Below are 24,786 nucleotides of genomic sequence, written 5' to 3'. Positions count from 1 at the left end.
GTTTAATAGGTAAAGCAAAAGTTAGGCACGCAACAAAGCAAAACGAGGAATTCACTCACTGCTTCCCATCGGCAGGCAGGTGCTCAGCCATCTCCAGGAAAGCAGGGCTCCATCACACATAACGGTTACTTGGGAAGACAAATGCCGTAACTATGAACGTCTTCCCCTTCCTTCTTCTCCCCCCAGCTTTATATGCTGAGCCTCGTATGGTGTGGGAGATCCCTTTGGGCAGTTGGGGTCAGCTGTCCCAGCCGTGTCCCCTCCCAGCTTCTAGTGCCCCCCCAGCCTGCTCGCTGCTGGGGTGGGTGGGAAGCAGAAGAGGCCTCAGCTCTGGGCAAGCACGGCTCTGCAGCAATGCAAACATCCCTGTTATCAACGCTGTTGTCAGCACAGATCCAAAACACAGCCCCATGCTGGCTGCTGTGAAGAAAATTGACTCTACCCCAGCCAAAACCAGCACATTCTCCACCCCTTATTGCCTACTGTTTACGTCCTGCTTAGGCCACACACTATCCAATACATCCTCATTAACTACCACCCCTCTTCCCATACTTTGATATATACTCATAGATATCATTCTCTTAGTTTGTTGACCACCCCCCTGTGAAGTGTCCACAAAATGTTCAGTGAGTTCACTCAGTCTGTTTGGGTTCCATCTTTTATGGTGGTCACTCAGGACAGGAGAGGTGGTGTCTTCTGTGGAGTTATTGGGCACCAAAGCCAGATCAGGTTTGGTGATCTGGCAAAGCATGGAGCACGGGCAACTTGGACACAGTAGTTAGTTCTGCCTCTGCGGTGTTTGCGCTGTCGTTTTGGGCAGCAGTGGCACTTTGTGACAGAGAGGCTAGCTCCGATGATGGGCCACACTGCCAGACTGCTGCCAAAGCTCCTGAGCAGTTACAACAGCAGTCCTGTTCTGCTGTCCTGCAATACTTGCTGCATTTCTGCACTGGACCTGCCTTCCCTGGCTTCCTTTAAGCAGGACAAAATGGACCAAAAGTCTGGTTCCAAGCTCAGAAAAATATCTTGCTGCTTCTTTAATCTTCATAGCTTGGTAAATCTTTGTTCAGATCCCTCAATTGGGTGGAAATAAAAAGGAACCATTATGGCAGCAGGGAGAAGGTCCCTAACGCTCAGCTATGGACTCCCTTCCCCGCTGCCCCAGCTGCGGTGTTACAGACCTCAGACAAACCTCCACGGACATGTGCTGAACTGGCGTGTTTGTGACAGACTAAGGTGACTGTACATGACACGAATTAGTGCCAGAAGCCCTGCCAAACTTCCCCAGGGCTGGCCAAAGGGGATTGTGTGTATCATGCACCATACATACCTTCTATCACAGAAGCCATAGAGGTGAAGAACAGCGAGCAGGAGGAGGAGGCCCAGGAGACTAGCAAGGCTGGTGACACAGCAAAGAAACCATGTAGCCTTTACAAAGACTAAAGAGAAACAGTTGTTCTTTGAGGTACATCTCAGACGGTTCGCTTACCCCGTGCCCCTGTCAGGATGGTATCATGTAGGCAATGCTCTCTTTGTGCTGTACTTCAGAGGGTGACCTAAGGCAGCTGGAACACAGTGCCAGGCAGAACTGGGAATAAATAACGCCCTCCCATGCACTCGATGGAGGACCCTAGTCTTTTGCTGTAGGGGCACTAACTAGGTCCTCCACGTCACCACTTCCCATAACCCAGCCGCAGGCCTTGCATGTGCATCCCAGCAAATTTCAGCTCTGATTCTCTTCCAACCGAGTACTTCGGTGAAGTACATATTGTTGCACACAACTTCCCAGCAATGCCTTCCACTTCACCACCTAAAGTGTTCACCTACCAGCCAGTACTTGGAAGCTGAAAGCTGGTTTTCAGTCTCCCTGTCACAACCTACGTGTAACCCAACAATGAGCAAGATGTAATGGTACCGCTGGGTTACAATGCATAGATCTGGGTGACCATACCATTTACATCTCTGTGTGTCATGAACTTCTGAATAATCCTGCCTTTCCATTCAGCCCTGTCGGTGGAAGGGGAGACCGCTACATCCATCTTTCCTAGAATTTCACAAAGGACTTTGCAGTTCTGACAGCACTGCTATTTATCCTTCCCCCTCCCAACAAATTTCTCACTGGAAATTTCAGCTCAGCTGCAGAGTTCCTGCTGCAATCCTGCCAGTGCCACTGATGTTTTCATTAGTGCATGAACCAGGGTTTTAAACATAAACGAACAAAGAGAAGCTTACCTGGGGGAGGACAGCCTACGTCCACGCTCTGGTTCCACACTGGGTGGGACATGAAGCAGGTTGCATTAGTCACGTTGGTGCTATATGCTGCGAACTTGCTGAGAACAGTCACTGTCCCATTGTCATGGGCTTCTTCCCTGGGGGGGGAGTTGCTCTCTGGGACCCACCAGATCTGAGCAGCCGGCCTCCCTGCCCCTGCCTCGCACACCGGCCTCCCATCGTCATCATCACAGCGCACGGTCAGCCTGGGGGGGACTGCAAAGTGTCGGGGGGGGAGATGCATGGAGTTAGTTTGCTGCAGTTGGGATATGATGTTCTTGTTCTCTACCTAAAATGTACAGTGCAAAGAGCAGAAGAAGGTTGGAGGCGCCACCCCGTTACAGCGACATGGGCCAAAGTCACAAGAGACCAAGATCGTGCCTCCTTTTTCCCTTTTGGACAACTCTCCCCCATTCAGGTGAGTCACCGCAGCCATGTGCCATTAGAGGAGGTTTTCTTGGACATTGCAGGGGGGCTTATCCCAAATGCGGGGCTGAAGTAGACTTTTGTGCTAAGCAGCCATAGTACACGTGGTTTAAGATGTATCTGAATGCCAGCATGAGAGGAAATGGGTCCCCTCCTATGGTCTGAGTAAGAACAACCCAGGAGAAAGAATGCAACAGAAGAAAGAAAGGGGCAGCGGGCACAAACTGAAACACAGGAGGTTCCATCTGAATATGAGGAAAAACTTCTTTACCTTGACGGTGACAGAGCACAGAACCGGCTGCCCAGAGAGGCTGTGGGGTCTCCTGCTCAAGACATTCAAAACCCACCTGGACCTGATTCTGTGCAGCCTGCTCTAGGAGAACCTGCTTTAGAGGGAGTTGGTCTAGATGATCTCTAGAGTTCCCTTCCAGCCCTGACCATCCTGTGATCCTATATTTGACAGAGTATCTCAGCACTTGGAAGTGTTACTGTCAGCTGCTTTAGTTCTCTTAAATTAGTCTATGGGATAAGTGGATGCATGTGCAGGGTCCTCTTTTAGTATACTGGAAATTGCTTCACACCTCTTGCTTCTAACTAGACAGTGGAAAAGGGGGTAGCAGAAGGGAGAAGAGGTTTGGGAAGTAAGAAGGGAGACACACAGCTACTACCAATGAAATGCATGACACTTTCTCCCAGCAAGAAAGGTCCTTTTCCTACTGCACACTTCCCCCGGTGCATGGAGAGAGGAGCTTTGTATGTCCAGGCACAGACAGGGTCCTTTGCAGAACTGTAAAATGAGGAAGGAGCCCCTTACCCAGCACGGTCAGGTGGTACATCTCATGGAAATTCCCTTCTGTTGCTACTACTTCGCAGGTGTAGTTTCCCTCATGGGCTATTCCCACTTGCCGTATCTCAAGGTCAGGATCCCAATCTGGTCTGGATCTCCAGTTTATGCTGTCACTGCAGTTTGTTCTGTCTATCTTGTGGTGATCAGCCCTGTATCCCAAGGTGCAGGGGCCTCCAACTTTGGGGTTCATTTTCCATATTATAAAAGTTGTATTTGGCCTGGGAGTGCAGGTGAGCACAGAGGTGCTACCTACCATTGCTGACACTTCGAGGTTCCCTGCAGGAGAGAAAGGAGAAGGACATGTGAGAATGTGCCAGGCACATCACCCATAGCCTTGGAGTTCTGCTCTGTGCCTCACAGAGAAAGGTGTGCGTGGTCACACACCAGCGTGAGGCCCTGTCCGTGCCACCCCAAAGCTGCATCTCTTTTCTTAGGCTGCAGCAGGTCTCCAAACTCATGGCTGTGTCCACGTACATTGGTCCTTGTTTTCACTGCCTCCCTTTGTAAGCTCCCTTCCCTAGGACAGTGGATAAATAACCTGGCTGGGAGGCAGTGTCTGAATGAGCCGCAGAGCCCATCTGTACAGGGAGATCTCTCAGGTTGCTTTTCCCTCAGCCACACTGCCCAGTACAGCAGAAAAACGCACGTTTGAAGATATTCACCCCACTTTTGTGCTGGATATAAGCAGCCCTCTTAATCAGGTCAAGCACAGGTGGCAATTTCTGCCCTGCCACTCCAAAGCTTCTATGAACCAAATTCCCTGATTACAGTGGTGACAGATGAAATAGAAGAGCATAACATGTAACTGGAAAGAAAACACATTTGTGTTTGCTGTTAGATGCAGAGATCCCCGATAGACTCAAGGTCACTGCCTTGTGACCTGCCTCACCTGTCCTAACAAAAACAAACAAGAAAAACAAGCAAGAATTTGCATGATTAATGTAGAGTAGGGAGAAGAAGGATTATTAAAGCTGCATCTTCAGATCCCACATTTTTTTAATTAGCTTTTCTGTGTATTTAACTGAATTTGCAAGGGGCAAAGAACCTTCCCATTAAGTCTTACTAAAATTTTCATCTGAATCTAGTGTTGTAAAATCCCAGTATACTTCATTTGCCAGGACAACTCACTGATACCTAAAAGTAAAGCTTGATAAGGTGCTCAGACTGATCAGAAAACCTCCTATCAAACATGTCTTTAGTAAATGTGTTAATTATCATGAAAAATACCATTCTCCAAGAAAATCATTACCGGTTTTCATCAAATCAATGAAAAGCCCCAGTTCAGCATTTTATTGGCTGACAAGTGAAAAAGATCTAGTTGCAGCTAGAAATGTTTTGATTTGCAGGTTACTGGTTTTCCATCAAAAAGTCCCTTAAGAAATTTGTAAAGATCCCTTGCCCGAGATTTTTTCGTTCCCAAAGAAGAACTCAGTAAACATCACTCTGACACATTGCCTTTTCCTCCTCTGCCCTCACCGGTACCATCAGAAGTACCTGTAGCTCCTGTGACCACAGCGATGGTGAGCAGAGCAATGGTGTACACGTTCTCCCCGACAACTTTCAAAGGAGCTCTTGTGTTTGTGAGCAATGTGGGTTTCTTGCACCATCCCACTTGCTGTGAGCTCCCCATCATCCCCTGCCAGCGATCCTCAGCAGCCAGAGTCACTGCTCTTCCTGCGCTCCTGACAGCCCCGCAGCGCGGAAACAAAGATGTGGCTCATCTTCCTACTATAGAGCTTCTTGTGCTTCGGTGAACAGAGAGGAAATGGTTTGGTATTTGCTTTCTGACCACTGGCCTTCTGTCTTGTGTTACCGTGAGAAGACAAACTCTATTGCAGAACTTGCACAAAGTCTAAGCAGTGTGATTTTTCATGCCTGGCTCTGATTTCACAGCGAGAATTTGATCACTGGGAATTGGGGGAAGGATATTCTTAGCCTACCACTCAAAGGATGCTCAACATACTCCAAGAAATCTCTTAAAACAAATCCCTCTTCCTCCCCAGTTTATTCTTGCCCACATACCTAACAGGCTATGACCTTTTCTCTAAAAGTCACTGGTGATTGCTTCTCCCCTGCAGGGAGGGAGGGCAGATAGGTGCATGGTAAATTTATATAAGAGCTCTGTTTCTCTGGTGATAGTAAATCTACAGATAGACTGAAGTTACTTTTTTTGCACCACTGTTTTGTTTGGTTTTCAAACTGTTTGGTATTATATTGCCCCCATACATACACATGTGAACACTGAAGGTCATTCCAGTGGTCAGCTGCAGGATTTTGTTTAGAGCCAAAAAAGTCCCTTAGTTTTTACAAGGTCCTTGAGCTTTCCCCAAGCTACTACTGTCGATCTTCCCGTGTGATTAAGACTGTTGTCTTATACCAGCAGAGACAGCTTCCCTAGATATAAGATGAACCTCCCTGGAAATGAATGCACTGAACTTAATTTTATCAGAAAAATGTTAGCTTCCCCAAAGTTTGAAGCCACCAAGCTGAAATGAGTTGGTGACTATCTGCTTGTTCCAAGAAGAGAACTCTGCCTCCGTAAGTTAGAGCAGATTTATGCATTTCCATTGCTGTGCTGAAATGTGCCTGGAAGGGCTTCAGTTCTGTGGTCAGAGAGATGCAAGACATCCAAGAATGGAGGGGATCACTGGCCAGCAGGCAACCGCGTCTCTTCCCCCAGCCGAACAGCGGGTGCCATTTAACTGAGAAGAGGCACAGCACCCATTAATGACTCAAAAGAAAATCTAGGTAAGGTCAAAGAGAAAGTTAGGTAACCTGTGTTTACAGTTCTTATATTCAGAAAAGCCAACAACAGCAATACAATGAAATCTTCATCTCTGCTGGCTGTGGTTGCTGCAGTTACACTTTCCGAAAGTCACTTTGTCAGACAATTTTAGGCAGCTATCAGCATCTTGGTCAATGCAGGTTCTGCTCCAGTGCTGTGCGGATTGGTGGTTAAGTGCAGAAACCATTTCTCATGTTTAGAGGTAGATGCAAAGATCACATTTAGATCCCTGCAGTGCAAGACATACCATAGTTTCAGCCACAGATGTGGGTGGTGTAGCTCAGCACTAATTGGCGGAGGTAGCAAGAAATAATGGTCCAAGTCATGAAAATCAGAAGCTTTCAGGGTCCTAATCACTTGGGATTTAATTGGGAGCAATGCACCCAGGCACCTGGAAGAATCTAGGGTCATTTTAGAAACGAAGACAGGAAAACTGATGAAATGAAAGGGAGAATTCCCTACAGTACATGGTGCAGCCTAGCCCAATTATCTTTGGGGTAAGGTCTAATACTTTGGGGTTTGGGGTTTGGTTTTTTTGCTAAAGATTCTGCTTGCTCTCTGATAACAAAGCTGATGGCTGAAAAAATCATGTTTGTATTTTTTTAATTAGCCTTTTGGGTTTTGAGTCTTCAGATTACAGTCTGGCCACAGCACAGCAACTTACTGCATGACTATGAAGAGTGGAAAGGTTTTATATGGGCAAATTGGCAGAGGGAGGATTGATGGGGTTGGTTTGATTTTTGGAAGCCCAGACCCTTGGTCTGACACTCAGGCTGGAGCCAGACAGCATGGCAGTATTGTGGCAAGAGCACCACTGTTGTGCCCCAGGCAGCAGATCCAGGGAACTGATCTGCTGGACCTGGGTGTTCTCCATCCACCTCCAGCACAGCCCTGGAGCTGGTTGTAAGTGTCGTTCAGTGTTAGTTTCCTCCTCAGCTCAGAAGACTTCTGTGTTTGAGAGCCTGTTTTAGTTGAGGTCATAGAGTACCATGAATGACTGGCCTGATAACCTGTTTCCTTTTTGTCGTTTCTCACTTGCTACCTTGGGTTTTTTGAGCCATTCTGCAAGAGCAAAGGCCTGGCAAAGGGCTCTACCCGTACATCATCCCCTTAGGAGAAGGACTCAGCCTCCCCCGCCTCTCCCCCAGTTGCTGATGTACCACATCCAACCACCCTCCTGGGTCTTTCAGAACATGCTGCTATGTGGTTGCTCCATGGTTATTAGCGGCTCATCCCCTGGAGAGAGCACAGTTTTGCAAACGCTGGCTTCATGCTGCTGCTGCTGTGCAGTCCATCTGTGAGGGCTTTTGTGGGAGCACAGGCTCTAGCTGCGCTTTCCTCTCATCTCCTGGCCAAAGCAAGCAACAGCACTCACCTTGAAAAGTTGTTTTTGGTGTTGTTTTTTTTTTATGAACAAAAACCCCAGAACAGTTCACTTTCCAGGATCTTCATTGTTGCTTTCTAGTATTGATGTGGTAAGTTTGGGTTAACTTCTAATGGAGCATTTGTAATTCCTGAAGTAGGACATTTCCTTTTGGGAATGAAAAGGCAGGCATTTGCTGAAGCTATTACTGGATTTATAAATTATCAAATAAACACTTTGCTTGCATCAGAAATGTTTTTGGGCCAGATCATTAGAGAATGTTGTAATCTGAGCAAACACGCCATAGATCTGCAAAGGACAGAACAAGACCATCCCCACCAGCTCTTACAACATAAAACTCAGAACGGTGGGGCTATGTGAGCCGTCAGTAACCCTGAATTGCATCACATGGCAGCCTGTGGATGCTACGTCCACAACAATTTCAGTATGCTAAAAAGGGCAATCTCAAGCTGATGAGGCAGTAAGATTACATTTCTAGATGATTATCATAAACAAACCAGCGGTAGGTTGTGGGATCTCAGCCATGCAACACTAGGTTCTTGCATAAGCTGGTACTTTGCTTGGAAATTTGTAGTAGGAATTCTATTGTTTGAACCCTTTTTTCCCCATGCCACTGCACTGTTTTAGCACAGATACGGATCATATGAAGGCAGGAGCTCTGCTGATAAACCTGGTTAAAGATGTGGAGTACAGAAGTGTCCTCACATAGCTTTGTCTGATAGTCTGAATGTCTCTGCAATAAAATCACTGTATGATATGAGTTACAGCAAGTATGGGGAGGAAACACATGTCACTGTCTTCTTTCTTTACCAATTCCTTTATTTTGAGAATTACCTGCTGCTACCATGGTCCTGGTCACAGCCATAGAAACCGGCATTAAGGAAATGAAATGTTTTCCCCAAATCATTTCTTGATGTAATGGTTATACGATTCTCCATCCCACCTGCACCGGTCATGGGAGGTTCTCCCTTTTCAATGTCCTCACCAGTCCATGTTATTGGCCCTTCTATTTTTTCAGCCCAAACTCATGGGGTTTCTAATGGATTTAGTGGCCTTAAGATGCAGAATTTCCTCCTCTTGTGTATCACTGTGCTAGTGACCACGGCTAACTGAGCAAATGGATGGAGCAGTTCTGTCTTCTGCTCTTTGTCTCTCCTCAAAGGCCAAAGTGCAAAAACAAATGCTGCAGCAGGGGTCAGACCAGGTACAAATGGAAGAGATTAGTTGAATTTAGATGAATATCATAAAGAAAATTTCAGTTCTGTCAAGCCAGTGGTAACTACATTTCAGCTAGGACTAGCAGTGTTGGCTGCTGCACGAACAATAATGCCTCTCTCTTCCATTACTTTCCTTGAGAATTTTTTAAAAACTTTCCCACTGAGTACTTGAATTTTATTTTTACTTTATAATTTTTTTTCTGTCTCAAAATATCCAGTCCTTGAGAGGTTTCTGGTTTTGAATTCCTTCTTGAGGAAAGAGAGACACTCACCCCCCCACCCCTCGCCCTTAAAATAATTTGCCTAGAGAAAATGCAGAGCTGTTTAGTATTTTATACAAGTAATTTATCCTTTAAAACTGTCTATCCTAGTAACTTTAATTGCTAAACCACCTTCCAAGTGGAAGTGGAATTCCAGTTGGAATACATAGGCTGTATTTTAGGGGAAAGCACAGATTTGGACACAGTTAGTAGTGTTCTTAATGTCACAGAAAAGCAGAAAGGTTCCTGCATGTCCTTTCTGGTATGCGTCCTGGTGACAGTATTTGGTCTCTGTTCCTCTTCTTGGAAAAGGTGCTCAAAAGCCCGGTTGCCTTTGGCTCACAATACTCGAGCTGACTGCCCCAAACGCACAAGGAGCCCCCATGCTCTCCCAGAACTCCATCTCCAGCTGGTCTCACAGCTCTGCTTCTCCAAGAGGCATCTGAGGTGAATGGCAGTTTGACCTGTCACACGATGCTGGGATAGACAAGATCAGATCACAACAGACAACCGATGTTTCTATTTCCTTCCAGCTTCATGCTTCAGACCATTTCTTTGGGATTATTTTGACCAGTTCTTTGGGATTTAAGGTCGGTGTCAATGGTTATAGATCCCTCTTTCATACTCCAGAGGAATGACTGCTAGAGTTTTTCATGTGGACTGAATTATTTTTGTAGTCATTCCCTAACATCTGAACTACATAACCCACAACTGAAAAGAGACATCTGCTGCCACAGACATGAGCCATAGGCAATTTTAGTCTGAATGCCTAATTTTTGGCAATAATACACAGAATAGAAACTAGTCTTTCATGGGAGATATGAAGTAGGCTTCAATGATGTTTTACCAGTTCTGTCCACAGTAACCTGCCATTTCCAGTCTCCATACCATCTGCTTCCAGAGAACCTACACTGCAGTTTGGTCCAGGAAAAAAAAAAACCACCACCCTCTGTTGAAATGCACTGTTCTGATCTTCAGGTTTGAGATGTGGGTCTACTGGATGCTCTTATTTATCCAGCCTTTTGCTAAAATTAGATACATTCAGAAAGTTCTATGCCATTTTAATCTGTTCCCGTCGCCTATGTAGGTACTGTCACATTAAAAAGGGAGACTTAATTAGTGGCTAGGGCACTGTGAACTGAGCGCTGCTCACATCACCATGCCTGCACATGTGCTGTTACACGGGCCCATCAGTTTCTCTGCTGCCTTCCCTCGTGCCTCTGGCCAGCTGGTCTGGGGGTACTGTGCTGGAGAACACGGGCACTAAGGGCAACCACTGCAGGGTCACTTCAAGCAGGCAAGCCTGCTGCCAGTGGCGGTGAGCTGCACGGGATGCTGAGGCAAAAATACCTAAGAGCACTTGCTCTGTTTCACGTGCCATGGTTTGGTATAGAAATGTGGAAATCTGCCTGCTGGAGTCGTTATGAACATCATCTCTGGCCAGTGTTGGGGTTTTTTTCTGTTACTAGATTCACCACAGATTTTAATTGAATTAGGTGGCTGCATTACCACAAAAGAAAAAAAAAAATAGCAGTGTTGCTGAAGTGATCCTTGAACAGTTTATTTTTCTGCTTTTTTTTCTCTACATTTACCTACAGTTACTTCCACCACTGGGGAGAGGCCAGATCTGTAAGTTTCAGACTGGCTGGGAATCAAAGCTCATCTGTAGATTTATTTGGGAGCACTTTTCTAAGCATGCACGTAGCAGCCAGCGATTGCGGGTTGTCCTGAGCTACGCACGTCTGAGCTCCACCTTGCTGTGAAGCGAAAATCTAAGAGGACTTAATTTACAGGAATAAAGTAGGATACAGGGGTTTTTCCCTTAGTTTTACACTGTTAGCCTGTCACCAGTAACTGCTTCCACTGACCATGGAAGCGTATGCATTTCAGTAGAAGCTTGTCTTCGTAGGAAAGAGTTGAAGAAACTGCTCATGAGAAACATGTAGGTCGGTGGCTGGACTTTTCTTAGGGGCCAGAAGTTCCTTCCGTAGAGCCTTGTAGCAGGGATCAACTGGTCTCAAAGGAAAGCCGGTTACAGACCGTGTTATCTCCTAACGGTCCTTCCTGGCCTTACATCTTTTCACTGTAATAAAGAAACCAGCCAGGTTTACAGGGCTTTACGCAGAGGACGGTGGCTGCAGAGGAAGGATGGGTCTCGGAGCAATGGCAGCGTCCCCCAGGACCCTCGGGGGGGCGAGGTCGCACATCGGAGCCGCTCCCGGAGAAGCGACCCGGGCAGCAGACGGGGCCGGCCGCAGGGCGCTGCTGCTCCGCCCGTTCCGCGGCCACCGCGGCTCCCCGCGCAGCGCCCGCGGCAGCGCAGCGCCGTCCGGTGCCCGGCTCGGGTCTGCCCAGGGCCGGCATGAGCCAGAGCAAAGCGCCGTCCGGTGCCCGGCTCGGGTCTGCCCAGGGCCGGCATGAGCCAGAGCAAAGCGCCGTCCGGTGCCCGGCTCGGGTCTGCCCAGGGCCGGCATGAGCCAGAGCGAAGCGCCGTCCGGTGCCCGGCTCGGGTCTGCCCAGGGCCGGCATGAGCCAGAGCAAAGCGCCGTCCGGTGCCCGGCTCGGGTCTGCCCAGGGCCGGCATGAGCCAGAGCAAAGCGCCGTCCGGTGCCCGGCTCGGGTCTGCCCAGGGCCGGCATGAGCCAGAGCAAAGCGCGGAGCCCAGCCCGGGGAGCCCGGCTGCTCGCGGGGGCGGTGCGGGGGCTCCCGGGCAGGGCGCAGCCACCCGCACCAGGCCCAGGCTCGGCCGCACCCGGGCCCCGCTCCGCCCCGTTCACCGCCCTCCGGGGCCGCCCCGCGCCCCGCTCCGCCCCGCTGCCCGCCGCCTTCCGGGGCCGGGCCGGGCCCCGCCGCCTTCCGGGCCGCGCCGCGCCGGGATGCTGCTGCCGGGCGGGGTGGCGGCGCGGGGCCCGCCGGCGCTGGCCGCCCTGTCGCAGGTGCTGCGGCTGGAGCCGAGCCGCCGCGCCGGCGTCGTGTTCCCGCTGCAGAAGCTGGAGCGGTACCTGGCGCCCGGCGCCGACACGGAGCGGTTCCGCCTCTTCCAGCCCGGCCTGGCCGCCCTGCAGCGCGCCGAGCTGCTCTTCAGGCCCGGCCACGGCCACGCCATCGAGTACGTGAGCTCGGCCGTCCGCATGGGCCATGCCCCGCCGCCCGGGCCGCCCGAGGTGAGGGACCCGCGGGGCCGCACGGCGCTGTCCCCCGGCGCCGTCCCCAAAGGCTGACCAAGGTCCAGGTGCCCCTGCCCGGCGTGGGTGCGGGGCGCTGGGCAGGTGTGGAAATGCTCTGTGCCTCCCCGCTGCAGGTGTGCTTCATCGGCCGCAGCAACGTGGGCAAGTCGTCTTTAATCCGAGCCTTGTTCTCTCTGGCCCCTGAGGTGGAGGTCAGAGTGTCAAAAACTCCGGTAAGCCCCGTTCTCAGCCCCGTTCTCAGCCCCGTTCGCAGCCCACCTCCTGCACGGTCAGAGGCCAGTGCCAACCGCAGAGCAGGGCTGAGGACAGGGGGGATCAATTTCTCAGTAACTTGAAGAGTCCGTCAGAAGGTGCCAGCCACAGCGGCCAGCAGCTCGGAGCTGGCGCAGGCCGTGCACCAGCGAAGGAAAGGTGGCAGGAGCCCCAGCTGCTCCTTGCCCAGGGCCAGCACGGGCACCAGACAGAAGGGCTGCACCTGGGCAGATGTGCCATAAAGCCCTTTGGGGAAGAGCCGAGCGCAGTGACCCATGAAGGTTTTTAGTCTGTTTTAAGGCTAGAGCCGCACAGGATCGCTCCAAGGATGAGAGACTGGGCAGCTTAAAGCAACAGAGACATTTCTGCAGCCTTCCCTGCGCAGGTGGGGTACAGTACAGAGCTGTTTTGCAGGGCAGCCCCTAGTCCACTCCTCAAACCACCTTTTTAAAAGCACCCCCTTCCTTCATCTTACCTAAATCCTCTCCCTAGGGCCATACCAAGAAGATGAATTTCTTCAAAGTAGGGAAGTACTTTACTGTGGTGGATATGCCAGGATACGGCTACCGTGCCCCGCAAGACTTTGTGGAGATGGTGGAGGCCTATCTGCAGGAGCGGCACAAGTAAGGGACTTACCTGTACCTTCACAGAGCAATGGAAGCCAGATGCCTGTATACAACGTCATGTAATTCGGTGAAAAAATGCAGAAGGGGTAGCTACTTCCAGTGGTAGTATCGATTAGTTCACATGTCATTTCACTGGGAACCTCGTTCGTGCCTAGAGAGATCAAACCAGCAGCAAACATCGAGGTGCTGCTCCATGCTGACCCTCCGTTTCCTTGCATGGCTTTTCTTGGCTCTTCCCCTCCCCGGATCCCATGTTACTTGTTCCATGCTGACCCTCAGCTCGCATGCATGGCTCTTCTTGGCTCTTCCTATCCCTGGATCCCATGTGACTTATTCTTGGTTATGAATTTGGAAGTAGCAGAGCAGGCATGAAAAAAAAGGTGGTTATTACTGTTGCTTGTATTTCTGGCAGCCTGAAGAGGACTTTTCTATTAGTTGATGGTGTAGTAGGACTCCAGAAAAAAGATCATATTGCTGTAGAGATGCTGGAAGAGTTTGGGATTCCTTATGTGGTAGGTAATGCTTTGTTCTCGTGTTGGTTATAAACTACAGATAATCTGTAAAGGTGTGTACCCGCTACCAGAGCTTATGCAAGGTGTCCTACCTAAGTAAAAAAACCACACACACACCCCTTACTGCTAATAAAACAGGGCTAAAATATGTTGAGGGCGGCAAGTGGGATTTAAAGGATTTTTTGCTTGATTTATTAAGTGGACAATTTTTTTTTTCTCAGTGCTCAGCTTAAGCTTGAGAAGGTCCACTCCTTATGCAGACTATAGAACTGTTCCAGGGAACTGCATTATACCATTTTTTCCCCCCTAGATACAACCCAGAGCTTTCAGCTTGCCTTGCAAGATGGCTCAGACTCTTAGAGATGTTCCAGACTAGCAACCAAATAATCTCCTTTTCCTCTTTTAATCCTCCCTTTCTGGATCCATGCAGATGGTGTTAACAAAAATTGACCGTGCTTCCAGAGGACTGTTGTTAAAGAATGTACTGGAAATCCAGGAGTTTGTAAAGGAGAAAACTCAGGGATGCTTTCCTCAGCTATTCCTGGTCAGGTAAAGCTCTTCTCTGTTGCCGTTGCCTTTCAGGTGATGATTTTGATAGGGCAAACTACCTGAAACGGGTCTGTCTGCTCTAGAGGTGGCACTTCTCTGTGTCCCGAGGATGGACGGTGGGCTGCTGATGGGGAAGCACCCCTTTCCTTTTTCCCCCTCCTCTACAAGCGAGTGGGAGTTCCAGTTTCAAAGCTGCTTCTTCCTTTGGCCTTTCTCCGAGGGGGCAGCAGTCCCTACGCTGCGTGCTAGTGGGCTTTGCCATCCTGTTTGGACTCGCGTTGACAGTAGCAAGCTGTCGTTTGATTTACACAGCTGTGGTGCTTGCTCTTGCCAAGGTCGTACTGCACTGCGGGAAATGTAATTTCATACAGCCGGTAGCTGGGTTTGCTTGCATTACTCCAAGACACAGCAGTATCTGGCACTGCACACCCATGCCTTTGTTTCCACAGTTCTCTGGAGTTTTCGGGGGTTCACTTGCTAAGATGCTTTGTAGCCCATGTTACTGGAAACCTGCGTGCTGTAGAGGCCAGCTGAAAAGACAGGCTCCTGATCTGCTCAGCTCATCCAGAACAAAAGGTACCAAAACCAGAGGTCTGGGGTTTTGTTGTAAAAAGCCCGAGGTACTAGAATTCATTTTTAGATAAACTTGTATAAATTTCTGGATAAACTAGTATTTGTAACACTAAGCTTTTTGTGTAATAAATCCATCAATTCAGGAAGTTTGCACTGTGAATGAATCCAGGTTGTTATAAAACTGTTTTATAAAACCTACATGATTGTGCTGAGGACAAAAAAGCAAAGAGAACCTCCAAAGAGAAGCTCAGTTTTAATACAGCATTTCCTCTCCCTCCACCAAAATGTTCAAAAAGCTACCACTGCATGCCTAAGCTCTGCTCTATGTAGGATACGAGAATAGTCTAGTAATCTCATTACTAAAGACACATTTAGTTTAGGGAATAAAAACTGTAGCCCTAACATTAGGCAAACTGTACTTGCCCAGTTTAATTGAATGATACGCAGAGGTTTACTTCTCTCAGCTTACATAGCGCGGGCCAAAAACTAGTGCCTGTGCAACCTGCCTGCTCTAAGGCAATCTGGAGTGGAAATAGCCAGTTGTCTGTGAAGGTGTGTGTAGCACTTCTTATGTATTTTACTTTGTAACTTTTTGCACATTCGATAGGTGCGGCATGACAGCACAGGTTGCCTGCACACGTCAAGCTGTTCCTGTTCCCGGTGTGTGAAGGAAAGGACATATCTTTAATGGGGTCTGCTTTTTGATTACTGTTGGCTTGAAACAAAATGGAATAAAAGACTGACATCTAGGGGAATGCCCTCCTTCTGCACTTTATCATGAGTCAGTGCTACATCTGTCTTCTAATCCAGCTGCACTCAGGTGAATTGTCAGAGATGAGACATCCTGTCCATTATCTGCATCTGTTCTACCCTGGCAGCTGAAGCAAAATACTGATGTCCCGTACTCTGTGAGCTGCTACTGTGCACCTGAAGAACTGTCCCCCACAGCAACTGGGTCTGCTTCAAAGCAGCTGAAGCTGTCCAGTTACAAGGTACAGAATCGGACAAAAGGGCTGCCATCAACAGCAGTAGTTGTACAGGAGAATTCAGAGCAAAGCTGTTACGCGCCTCCATCAAACTAGAACTCAGTCTTGTCACGTCAGCATTGATGAATGTGGGTATGCACTTCTCAAAGTTACTTATATTAAGTGTTAAACCTCAAGAAAGGGCAGTTCTTTTTTGTAAACCACTCTGAGGGCGAGAAGGTGGTATTTCTAGTGTTTTCTTTCATTATGGGATTTCTTGTAACTCATACTAGACACGAGGTGAATCTGTTTTCAACATACACGTAAGAAGTGGGGGGCATAAGGAATGCAGCAGAAAGATGTAGATCTCTAGCTTCCACATCTTAGCAGAGATCAAACCCGTAACTGATTTAATATTTTACCTCTAATTGCAAACCAGCCTGTGGGATGCTTGATCCTAGGGGGAAGTGCAGTAGTATCTAGACAGATGGAACAGGTGCAGGTAAACACTTCAGGAACAATACTTTCTCAGTATCTTAAAAAAGGGTTCTTCCAAAAGCATCAATCTTGTCAATGCCTTAACCTTGACTGAAGAGCTTCTGAAAATAAGCCTGTATATGTCAAAAAGTGCAATTCGTGTTTTAGTCTCTCTTCAGAACAAAACCCCTTACAGTGCTCGGAAGGCTTTTATTAACTGCTTAAATACAAATGGATTTATCGGGCCTATTTTATGTATTAGAAGTGCTTTCAAATGGCACTAGACTGTGAATTGGACTGCACAATCCTTGAGTGTGTGTGTACTGTTGCCTTGAGGTGTCCTTAGCAGAAGCCATGAGGCGCTAGGTCATACATACATGTTTTCTAACAGCTGTACTAGAAACAGCAGGTATCGTTTTATCCTGAAGAACCACCTTTACCTCTGGACTGGACACATGTTTTCTGCTGTGTTGGTCAAGAGATCTTCATTCGCAAGTGCTTCAAACACTGGAATAACTCTTGCATTTTTGCTCAGCCATCTGCAGGGAAGAACACCACAGTTTGTTACGCTCAAGAATCCGTGCCCCTGTGACAGGTAAGATAGTAAATAAAATCAAGTCCTCTCCTTCACCTAAACATTAAAACTTAAATGTCAGTGCCTTCGTGGGAACATGCTTTGGGTAAACGGGTGTCTGACAGCAGCAGACTTTCTTGCCAAGTTCTTAAGGAACATGCTGTGTTGCGGAGTGAGGAACTGCACTTTCTCAGGCCAGGGACACAAAAGCTCTCCCTTTCTTTTTCCCCACTCATTGATCAGCGGTGGGCCTACAGCATACTGAAGCAGTAGAGATCATTTCAGTTTTAAATGCTTTTGATGTCTTAAATCATTTGTAGTGCATACACTGTACTGCAGGCACTCAGCATTACCTTGTAAAACTTTGCCTCTTCTGCACCTGTTACGTACAGAAATGGTGTAGAGTACTAGCTTCTATGGAAGTGTTTCACCTTGTGCAATCTTCTCTGGCCTTTCAGCAGTACTTTCTGCTTTGTCTTCCTCTGCTGTGTCTGGTCTAGTCTGTCACAGTAACCCTGGCACTATAAAGCCAGTCTTTTTCCAACAGTCCCCTAGAGCCACTATAGCATAGAATGCATTTTAGTAGGGACCTTGACCAGATACTACGTCAATAATTCTATTTAATGTTAATGAAGTAACCTGAAAAAGTTTCTTAAGTTATTTGAAAAGCAGAGGGTTGGATTTTTAGCAGGTAGGCATTTCAGATTCAGCCTCTCTAGAGGCATTTAGACAGAGAGGCAACATGCTATAAGGCAGAAGGAGCTCCGTTTACTGTCACTTGAAAGGTTGTTTCAGTGTTGCCTTCTTTCACTCTTTGTCACAAGTCTTGCTCCTTGGGCTCAGCATTATTTTCATACTGTGCTCGGAACTAGGATGTAGTAGTACAGTATGAAACAAATTTTGGATGCTGAACAGAAAGTGCCAAGTGTTAAATACAGACAATTCATTTTGCATTAAGTGGGGTGGCTGCCCATGAGAAGCAAGATACCTCCCTCAACTATCAAAGTTTCTGGCTAGGGAGGAAAGAGAATTTTAGCAGCAGCTAAGTTTCCAGTCTGTATCACTGGCTAATCCTGCTCCTGCTGGAGAGTGCTTTAGTACCTGCTTATCCCAGCTATAACATGATACTGTATATTACGGAGAAACTAGCTTTTTCTGTGCAAGCAGGGACAAACCCCAGAAGACATACAGCTTCTTAATTCACTCTCCTGCTTAAATGTTTTGGAAACAGAATAAAAGACCAGAACCCATTTACAGAAGAGGCAAAGGAGGGAGGAATAAGTTGTGGGATTTGTGCCGTGCAATGAGGAAAGGAACAGAAGAAAAGGCAAACTGATCTTACATGACATCCCAAAATAAAAATGACTAGTTAACAAATTGAGAGGTGTGACTTACCTCTACAGCCCTCTATATGAGAAGCCAGCCTCTCCACAATATGCTGTCACCAGTCCTGTAACTTCCTTTTGTTTTCATCTGATGCATTTACAGCCAGTGGGTATCTAAAGGCACCACCAATAAACAGTAAATTAAGCATCCCTCCCTTATCTGCACAAGTGATTTTAATATTTGGTTTAGTAACTGCAATTTGATCTGCTCCTAAGAACCGGCCACAGCATTGAGGCAGTATGCACAGCTGTATTTTAACACTAACGCTGTCCAAGCACCTGTGAAATGCTTGACCTCCATCTACTTCAGATACAATTAGTCTGCTTTTAAGCATCTTTTATATAAGCACAGCAAACTGTTCTGCTCAATAAGGTCATTATTGAGCAGCCATCAACTGTTTAGTTAAACATACAGCAGATTTTTTCAGGGAAGGTAGTTCATATTTTTATATTCTAATAATCTGCAATGCCATTTGTGCACCTTGTGGCACATTTACCAAATTTATACAAGACAATAAATCCACCACTTCCACAGACATAGCTACTTAAACCAGTATTTTCTTGGAAAACCAGTGAGAATGATGAAAAACATACGATGCCAAGAAGTAGTAGGGGGAGTGAGGGGCAGGGAATAAATCTCATTGCTTTTCTTGCTAATGCTGCTTCCCAAGAAGTTATTCTCCACTGGCTGGTGTGTGACAAATACAGCACTGCTGGTCTGTTGCCCTCGCCCCTGATGCAGGCACAGAATGGGGTGTCTAGCCCTAACTCCACCAGGGAAGGCTATTTAGACTCAGACACTGAAAGGTGCCGTACTCACTCCTTTTGAATTCATTCCTTGGGATCCATCTGTGCTTCATCAAGACTCTCTCTGGCTGTACTCTCCAGCATGTTTTTGTTTCTCCGGTGTCTGCCCCTCAGCTGCACCTTTCCCTTCCTCTTCAGCTCCCTAGAGAAAAGCCTTTGTTCAAACTGAACTTGGCAAGGCAGTTACTACACTGGGAGAGCGAGCCTCCTGCTGGAGACATGATGGATTTTTCTTGATAAGGAAAAATTTCTTCTAAGACAAATTTTTTTCTTAAACCAAAACCTGGCAAAGGCACAAGAAACTTGTATTTCTCAGGCATCAACAAAACTAGCTTAACTGCTCACAACAATTTATGAAGGATATAAGCTATTGCACAATTCAGAAGTATTATTGAACAGGGCAAAACAAAATCAAAGCCCACATAGATTCTGTAGGACTTCAGAACAACAGCTGCCTTTCTGCTAAACATGATAAAAAACATTGCACTGATATTTAGAGATTCTTTTTCTTCAAAAAAAAATCGGCTTGGGAAACCTGGTACTCGGCCCTCAATTCCAAGAGACATTTCAGAAATTCTACAAACTGATGATGGAAAAAATGAAATAACGAACAATACTCACAAACCTCGGGGAAGGTTTGGCAGGTAGATCTGTAAAATAAGCCACACTCGATGGCAGTTTGCACACTGTCAGAAGGTACTGCTGGCAGCTTTGGCCCATAGCAGCCAGGGTTCAGGTGGCCAAAGTATTTATAAATTTGGGATAAATAGTTTTGGACAACTTTTAAAGACCATTCTAATAGAAAAATATTTCTTTTCTTCCGTCCTTAGTGGTTCCCCAGCATGACTTCTGAGGCATAACGAAGACATTTGTTCTAGACCTGGTACTCTAAAGAACTTCACCAACAATATTAAGAGTATTGTAAGCAACTTAAAAATAATGCAGTAAAAATAAGAAGAAACTTTTTTTACAGTATAAAATATATCAATGTTAAAGTTTCTTTAAGATGTTAAGAAACACTAACAGGTGTCCAAGCTGATGAGGCTAAATCTTGTTCAAGCCTTAGATGTTAAATTACAAAGAAACACAGTTCTCTTTGCAGCTCCAGGTGGGAACTTAAGCACAAATTCAAGTTACATGGCATGGTGCAGAGGCTGTTTTTTTATAACCTAGCTGAAAAGGGCATTACTTAAGCAACCAATCTGTGTCCATTTCCCTTTGTTTGCCACTCCTCTGGTTTGGGGTTTTTTTAAACCTAGTTTACGCTAACAGTATGAAACATACCTCACAAAAAAAAAAAAAAAAAAGTTTATTTAGATGTTGATAGGACTCAAGTATTATATAGAAGGAAAAGAGAATTTATGAGTCACATTGTACTTGTTTGGCTTAGGGGAAGTCATCCTGCGCTGTGTTTAGCCCCAACAGTGAGGGACTGTCACAGCAAGGGCTTCTAGATTCCAGTGCAGACTCCTCCACTGAACACTGGGTTACAGCAGGAAGCAAGCAGCATACACAGAAGTTACCACCACACACATTGATTTCAGTCCTACTTTTGATGCAAGAGTGAACTCTAGCCTCGCAATTGAAGTTAGTTTCCAGGTTTTGGCCATGGGAAACTGCCACGCCTGTGGGGATTACCTGCAGTTTCCAAGTTGTTTGGTCATAGTCAATTGTGCTTCAATGTGTGAAGTACTGAGAACTAGGAAAAGGAGAAACTTAAGTGAAAAGGCTACACATCCATTCACGTTTCCTTAAATCCAGAGTTCATGAAGAACATATTTTCTTTTTGGATTTCCACCCTCACTATCAAGCATAGCAAAAGCATCTCATTCCATCTCTTTACACCTGCCAGCAGTTTCACTCACCAGCTCTTTGCCCTTAGCATACTTCAGTTCTCAGAGCCATCAGTTACTTCACCAAAAAAAAAAAAGACTAAGTCCATTCCCTTTCCTGTAGGTTATTATTAAAAGCATAATCTCAAATTTATTGATCTAAAATAATGTATCATGTTAGAAAGCAAACGCTCTTCTTTCACAGTGCTCAAATTCAAATCACTTGCCAAGCATGGATGCATGTTCCGTGTTCACTATATAAAGCGAGGAGGAAGAACTTACCCCAAACCATGCTAAAAATCAGAAACACGAATAAAACCCAGTGTTTTGACTTGGCTAAGCCAAATCAGTTCCACACGCAAGCAGTAAAACAAGCTGTCCTTTTCTCCCTTTCTACCTATATTTACTTAGCCCATAGTTAAAACCTTAGCATGTTGTAAGAACATGTACCAATGCCATCAGAAAAGAAAAAAAACCCCCACAAGTTTATTATCACCTTTTTTTTTCTTTTTGAATGGCCTAAAAGCTATAAAGTCTTAAGTGTTTAGAATTCATAGATTACAAGGACATTTACTTCTAGGAAGCCTTTTCCTGACAGGACAAGCAACTCCGTACTGTAACTGCACCAGTATCGTACCTTATATTGTGAAGTTTCATCTTCAGTTTATCCTGAACAGACCTGGGCAGCAGCAAACACATGTTCTCTCCCAAGTCACAGATGATCTGAAAGGGAAATTCCAGAGTTCATTTGAGATCCTCTTTCCATAAAACCCTGTCACAAAGTGGTGTGCAATCTTTCAACTTCTTAGTACCAGCAAAAAAAACCTAGACCCACTGACTTCCATGTCACACCCTAGCCACTATTTTTCATAAAATGAAAGTCAGAAATTGGTTTTGAGCTTTGATACAGCTCATTCGCTGTTTTTCATATTTGCAGAATACAAATAATACTCAGTGTATTACAAGTACACAGGAACTGTCAGCTTCAAGTCACAAACTCGCAGCCAAAGTCCAAGAGGAAGTTGCTCTCACATTAGCTGTTCCAGAATTACCTGTTACAAGGATAAATGTGCCTCCTTCAAAAACTTTGGGATGAGAGGAGAGGCCAGTAGGCATGACAGCATGGTGGGAGCACGCTACAGACCACCCAACCAGGGCAGGAAAGCGGATGGACACTTCCCCCCCTCTTTAAGCAACTCTGGGAAGTCTCTGTATCAGACTCAGGTTCTCACGGGCGACTTGAACCTCCCTGACATTTGCTGGAAGGGCAACAGGATGAGACACAAGCAGTCGAGATTTCTGTAGGGTGTCAGGAATAGCTTTGTGATACAGGTATTAGATGGGCCACCCAGGGTGACACACAGCTGCATCTGCTACTCACTAACAAAGGAACAACTTGCTGAGGACATGGTAATCAACTTGGCTGCAGCAGCAATGCAATAGTGGACTTGAGGATCCTGAGGAGAGCGATGAAAGAGAGTAGCAGATCCTGGACCTCAGCTCATTCAGGGAACAACCACATGGGATCCCATGGGATGCAGCTCTGAAGGACAAGAGAGCTTGACAGTTGGCAGTCTTCAATGAGAGCATCTTCCAAGCACAAGAACGAGCCATCCTCATACTCAGACAAGCAGGCATACCAGGAGATAACTGGCTGCACTGGGAACCCATGATGGAGCTCCAACATAAAAAGGCAGCATGTAAGAGGTGAAAACAAGGACAGGCTACAAAAGAGGACTTTAGAAGCTTTCCCCAGGTGTGCAGAGATGGTGTGAGGCAAGCCAGAACTCAGCTGCAGCTGTGACTTGTGAAGGACATGAAAAGCAACCAGAACTTCCGCAGTTACACTGGTAGTAAAAAGCCGAACAAGGGAAATACAGTCCTGTTGCTAAAGCAGGTGGGTCATATGTCCTAATCCTCTGCTTGTCTTTACCAAAAAGGTCTCCCAGGCCTTTGGAAAATCTAAAAGGATTCAAGAGCAGAGCTGCCAGTGGACAAGGATCAGGCTAGGGATTACTTGAGCAAGCTGGACCCGTACAAGTTCATGTGAACTGACAGGGTACATCTGAGGGTGCCGAGAGAGCTGGGCGACGTCCTTGCAAGGCGGAGATCCCTGATGACTGGAAGAAAGCAAATGTTGCACCCATCTTCAAAGATGTCAAAAGAACAATTCAGGGAACTGCAGATTCAGCCAGCCTCACCTCTGTCCCTGGGATATCATGGAGTGAGTTACCTTGGAACATATTTCTGGGCACACGAAGGAGAATGGATTTGGAGACTGCATGAATTTATCAAGGGTAAATCATGCCTGACCAACCCAACTGCTTTCTATGACAAAATGACCAGATTTTTGTATGAGGAGAGAATAGCAGATGTCATATACCCCAGATTTATCAAGTCTTTCTACATTATCTCCTGCAATATTTTATTCAGATTAGGACATTGTAGTCTGGACATGTGCACAACTAGATCAGTAAAAACTAGTTGGATAATTGGGCTCAGAGGGCAGAAGTCAGTGGGTCATATTCCATCTGCATGGCAGTTAGAAGTGGGACACTATAAGGGTCTACCTTGGGATGTGTCCAGTTTAACATTTTTACAAGTCATCTGGAGGAGGTGCATTCCTACCAAACGGTCATATGGCACCAAGCTGGGGAAAGCAGCTGACACACTCGAGGGCAGGGCTGCCGTTGAGAGGGACTTGGGAGAGCTGGGGCAAGGGCTGACAGCAACCTTACGAAATTCAACAAGGGCAAGTGCAAGTCTTGCTGAAGGGATGGAAGAGCCCCTGGCAACCGCACAGGCCAGAGACTTGACTGTTTGGGAGAAGACAACCTTTCTGACTTCATGGCTGATCCTCTTTTCCAGCAGGGGAACAGAGTAGACACCTCCCGAGGTCCCTTTTCAAACCTCATTATCCTGATCTGACAACCTAATAAAGAGCATCATATACAGATTCGGGGAGGGTCACCAAATCCATCTCAGAGTAACTCCTTTGCAGCACAGCTTCAATGTGAAGAATTACAACGTTTGGTTTTGGAAAATTAAAAAAGAAATTACAGGGAGAAAAGGCTCGTAGCATCCCTGCTTCCACAGTAACAGAATTTTACAGGCTAGAGCACACCCATCTGCAAAGCTATTTGCTTTACAGTTATTTATACAGTTACGAGCAACAGTGAACGATGCAAGGTAAACAATCCATACGCTGCCTTCTTCTTGCGGTCCCTGAACTGCCCCTTTCCTACCTGCTTCTGGGCCAAGGCAGGTGCCTGTATAACCCAGCCCCAAGCCGTGGGGTTGGGCCAGCTTCCCCCGGCGCCCCGACACCGGCAGGGGCTGGGCGGACGGGGGCAGCCCCCCAGCCTGGCAGCGGGGCACTCGCCAGCCCTCCGCCGTGTTCCTTCCGTGCACCCACCCCCCTCCGCCCAGGGCAGCACCAACCCGCCCCCCCGGCGAGGGCAGCGAGCGCTCGTCCGGGCTGCAGGCGGTCACACGGGCAGCTACCGCAGGCAGGGAGCTGAAGCAAAACCCAAGGTCTGCACCTACAAAGCGTTGCACTGCCCAATTTTTTATTTTGCCCCTGAAGAAAACGCGCTGTATTAAAATGCTCCAGATACCAAAGCAGCTAGAAAGAACGCGGCCTCCCACGTAACAATTGCGGCCGGTTCGGTCCCCCAACGGCCGCGCTCCCGGGGCCCGCAGCACCTTCTCGCCGGCGGAGCAGCCGCCTCCCCAGAGAAACCCGGCCGCTCCGGCACCCTCGGAGAGCGAGCGGTACCGGCGGGCGGCAGCGCCTCAGCCGGCGCCCACAGCCCGCCCGGCGCGCAGCCACCGGCGCAGCCGATGACGCAGCCGC

The 24,786-nt window shown here is 47.3% G+C and overlaps 2 protein-coding genes and 1 long non-coding RNA gene across 4 annotated transcripts; 1 reads left to right on the top strand and 2 right to left on the bottom strand.

Annotated features, from left to right (window-relative positions):
- Positions 1–874: 874 nt before the first annotated feature.
- On the bottom strand, positions 875–11,567 carry LOC102047389 (cell surface glycoprotein CD200 receptor 1-B-like). Its single transcript, XM_055712798.1, has 3 exons — positions 5,039–11,567; positions 3,512–3,820; positions 875–2,487 (listed from the first exon to the last, which is right to left on the bottom strand). The coding sequence occupies exons 1-3, from the start codon at positions 5,175–5,177 to the stop codon at positions 2,183–2,185; spliced, it is 753 nt and encodes a 250-aa protein (XP_055568773.1). The 5' UTR covers positions 5,178–11,567; the 3' UTR covers positions 875–2,182.
- A 464-nt stretch (positions 11,568–12,031) lies between these two features.
- GTPBP8 (GTP binding protein 8 (putative)) lies at positions 12,032–15,665 on the top strand. The gene is made up of 7 exons (XM_027816985.2): positions 12,032–12,354; positions 12,492–12,590; positions 13,123–13,253; positions 13,669–13,768; positions 14,199–14,317; positions 14,767–14,893; positions 15,498–15,665. The coding sequence occupies exons 1-6, from the start codon at positions 12,067–12,069 to the stop codon at positions 14,849–14,851; spliced, it is 822 nt and encodes a 273-aa protein (XP_027672786.2). The 5' UTR covers positions 12,032–12,066; the 3' UTR covers positions 14,852–14,893; positions 15,498–15,665.
- Positions 15,666–17,171: 1,506 nt separating this feature from the next.
- Positions 17,172–24,767, bottom strand: LOC129736161 (uncharacterized). Of its 2 annotated transcripts, none has more exons than XR_008732414.1 (3): positions 24,548–24,767; positions 21,568–21,653; positions 17,172–19,306 (listed from the first exon to the last, which is right to left on the bottom strand). It is a non-coding gene; the product is annotated as an uncharacterized LOC129736161 (long non-coding RNA). The 2 variants fall into 2 exon arrangements; XR_008732415.1 differs by having other exon boundaries at positions 17,172–19,240.
- Between the last annotated feature and the right edge of the window lie 19 nt (positions 24,768–24,786).

Source organism: Falco cherrug, chromosome 5 (assembly GCF_023634085.1).
Source record: "Falco cherrug isolate bFalChe1 chromosome 5, bFalChe1.pri, whole genome shotgun sequence".
In the NCBI taxonomy this organism is placed as follows: Eukaryota; Metazoa; Chordata; class Aves; order Falconiformes; family Falconidae; genus Falco; species Falco cherrug.
This window is presented reverse-complemented; position numbering and strand designations above follow the sequence as displayed.

Coding starts and splice junctions, on each gene's coding strand:
- LOC102047389 (XM_055712798.1), bottom strand. CDS start 5,177: ATGATGGGGAGCTCACAGCAAGTGGGATGGTGCAAGAAACCCACATTG. Junction 3,821..5,038: donor TGTGGTCACAGGAGCTACAG/GTACTTCTGATG, acceptor TCTCTCCTGCAG/GGAACCTCGAAGTGTCAGCA. Junction 2,488..3,511: donor GTACCACCTGACCGTGCTGG/GTAAGGGGCTCC, acceptor GACACTTTGCAG/TCCCCCCCAGGCTGACCGTG.
- GTPBP8 (XM_027816985.2), top strand. CDS start 12,067: ATGCTGCTGCCGGGCGGGGTGGCGGCGCGGGGCCCGCCGGCGCTGGCC. Junction 12,355..12,491: donor CGCCGCCCGGGCCGCCCGAG/GTGAGGGACCCG, acceptor TCCCCGCTGCAG/GTGTGCTTCATCGGCCGCAG. Junction 13,769..14,198: donor AGTTTGGGATTCCTTATGTG/GTAGGTAATGCT, acceptor GGATCCATGCAG/ATGGTGTTAACAAAAATTGA.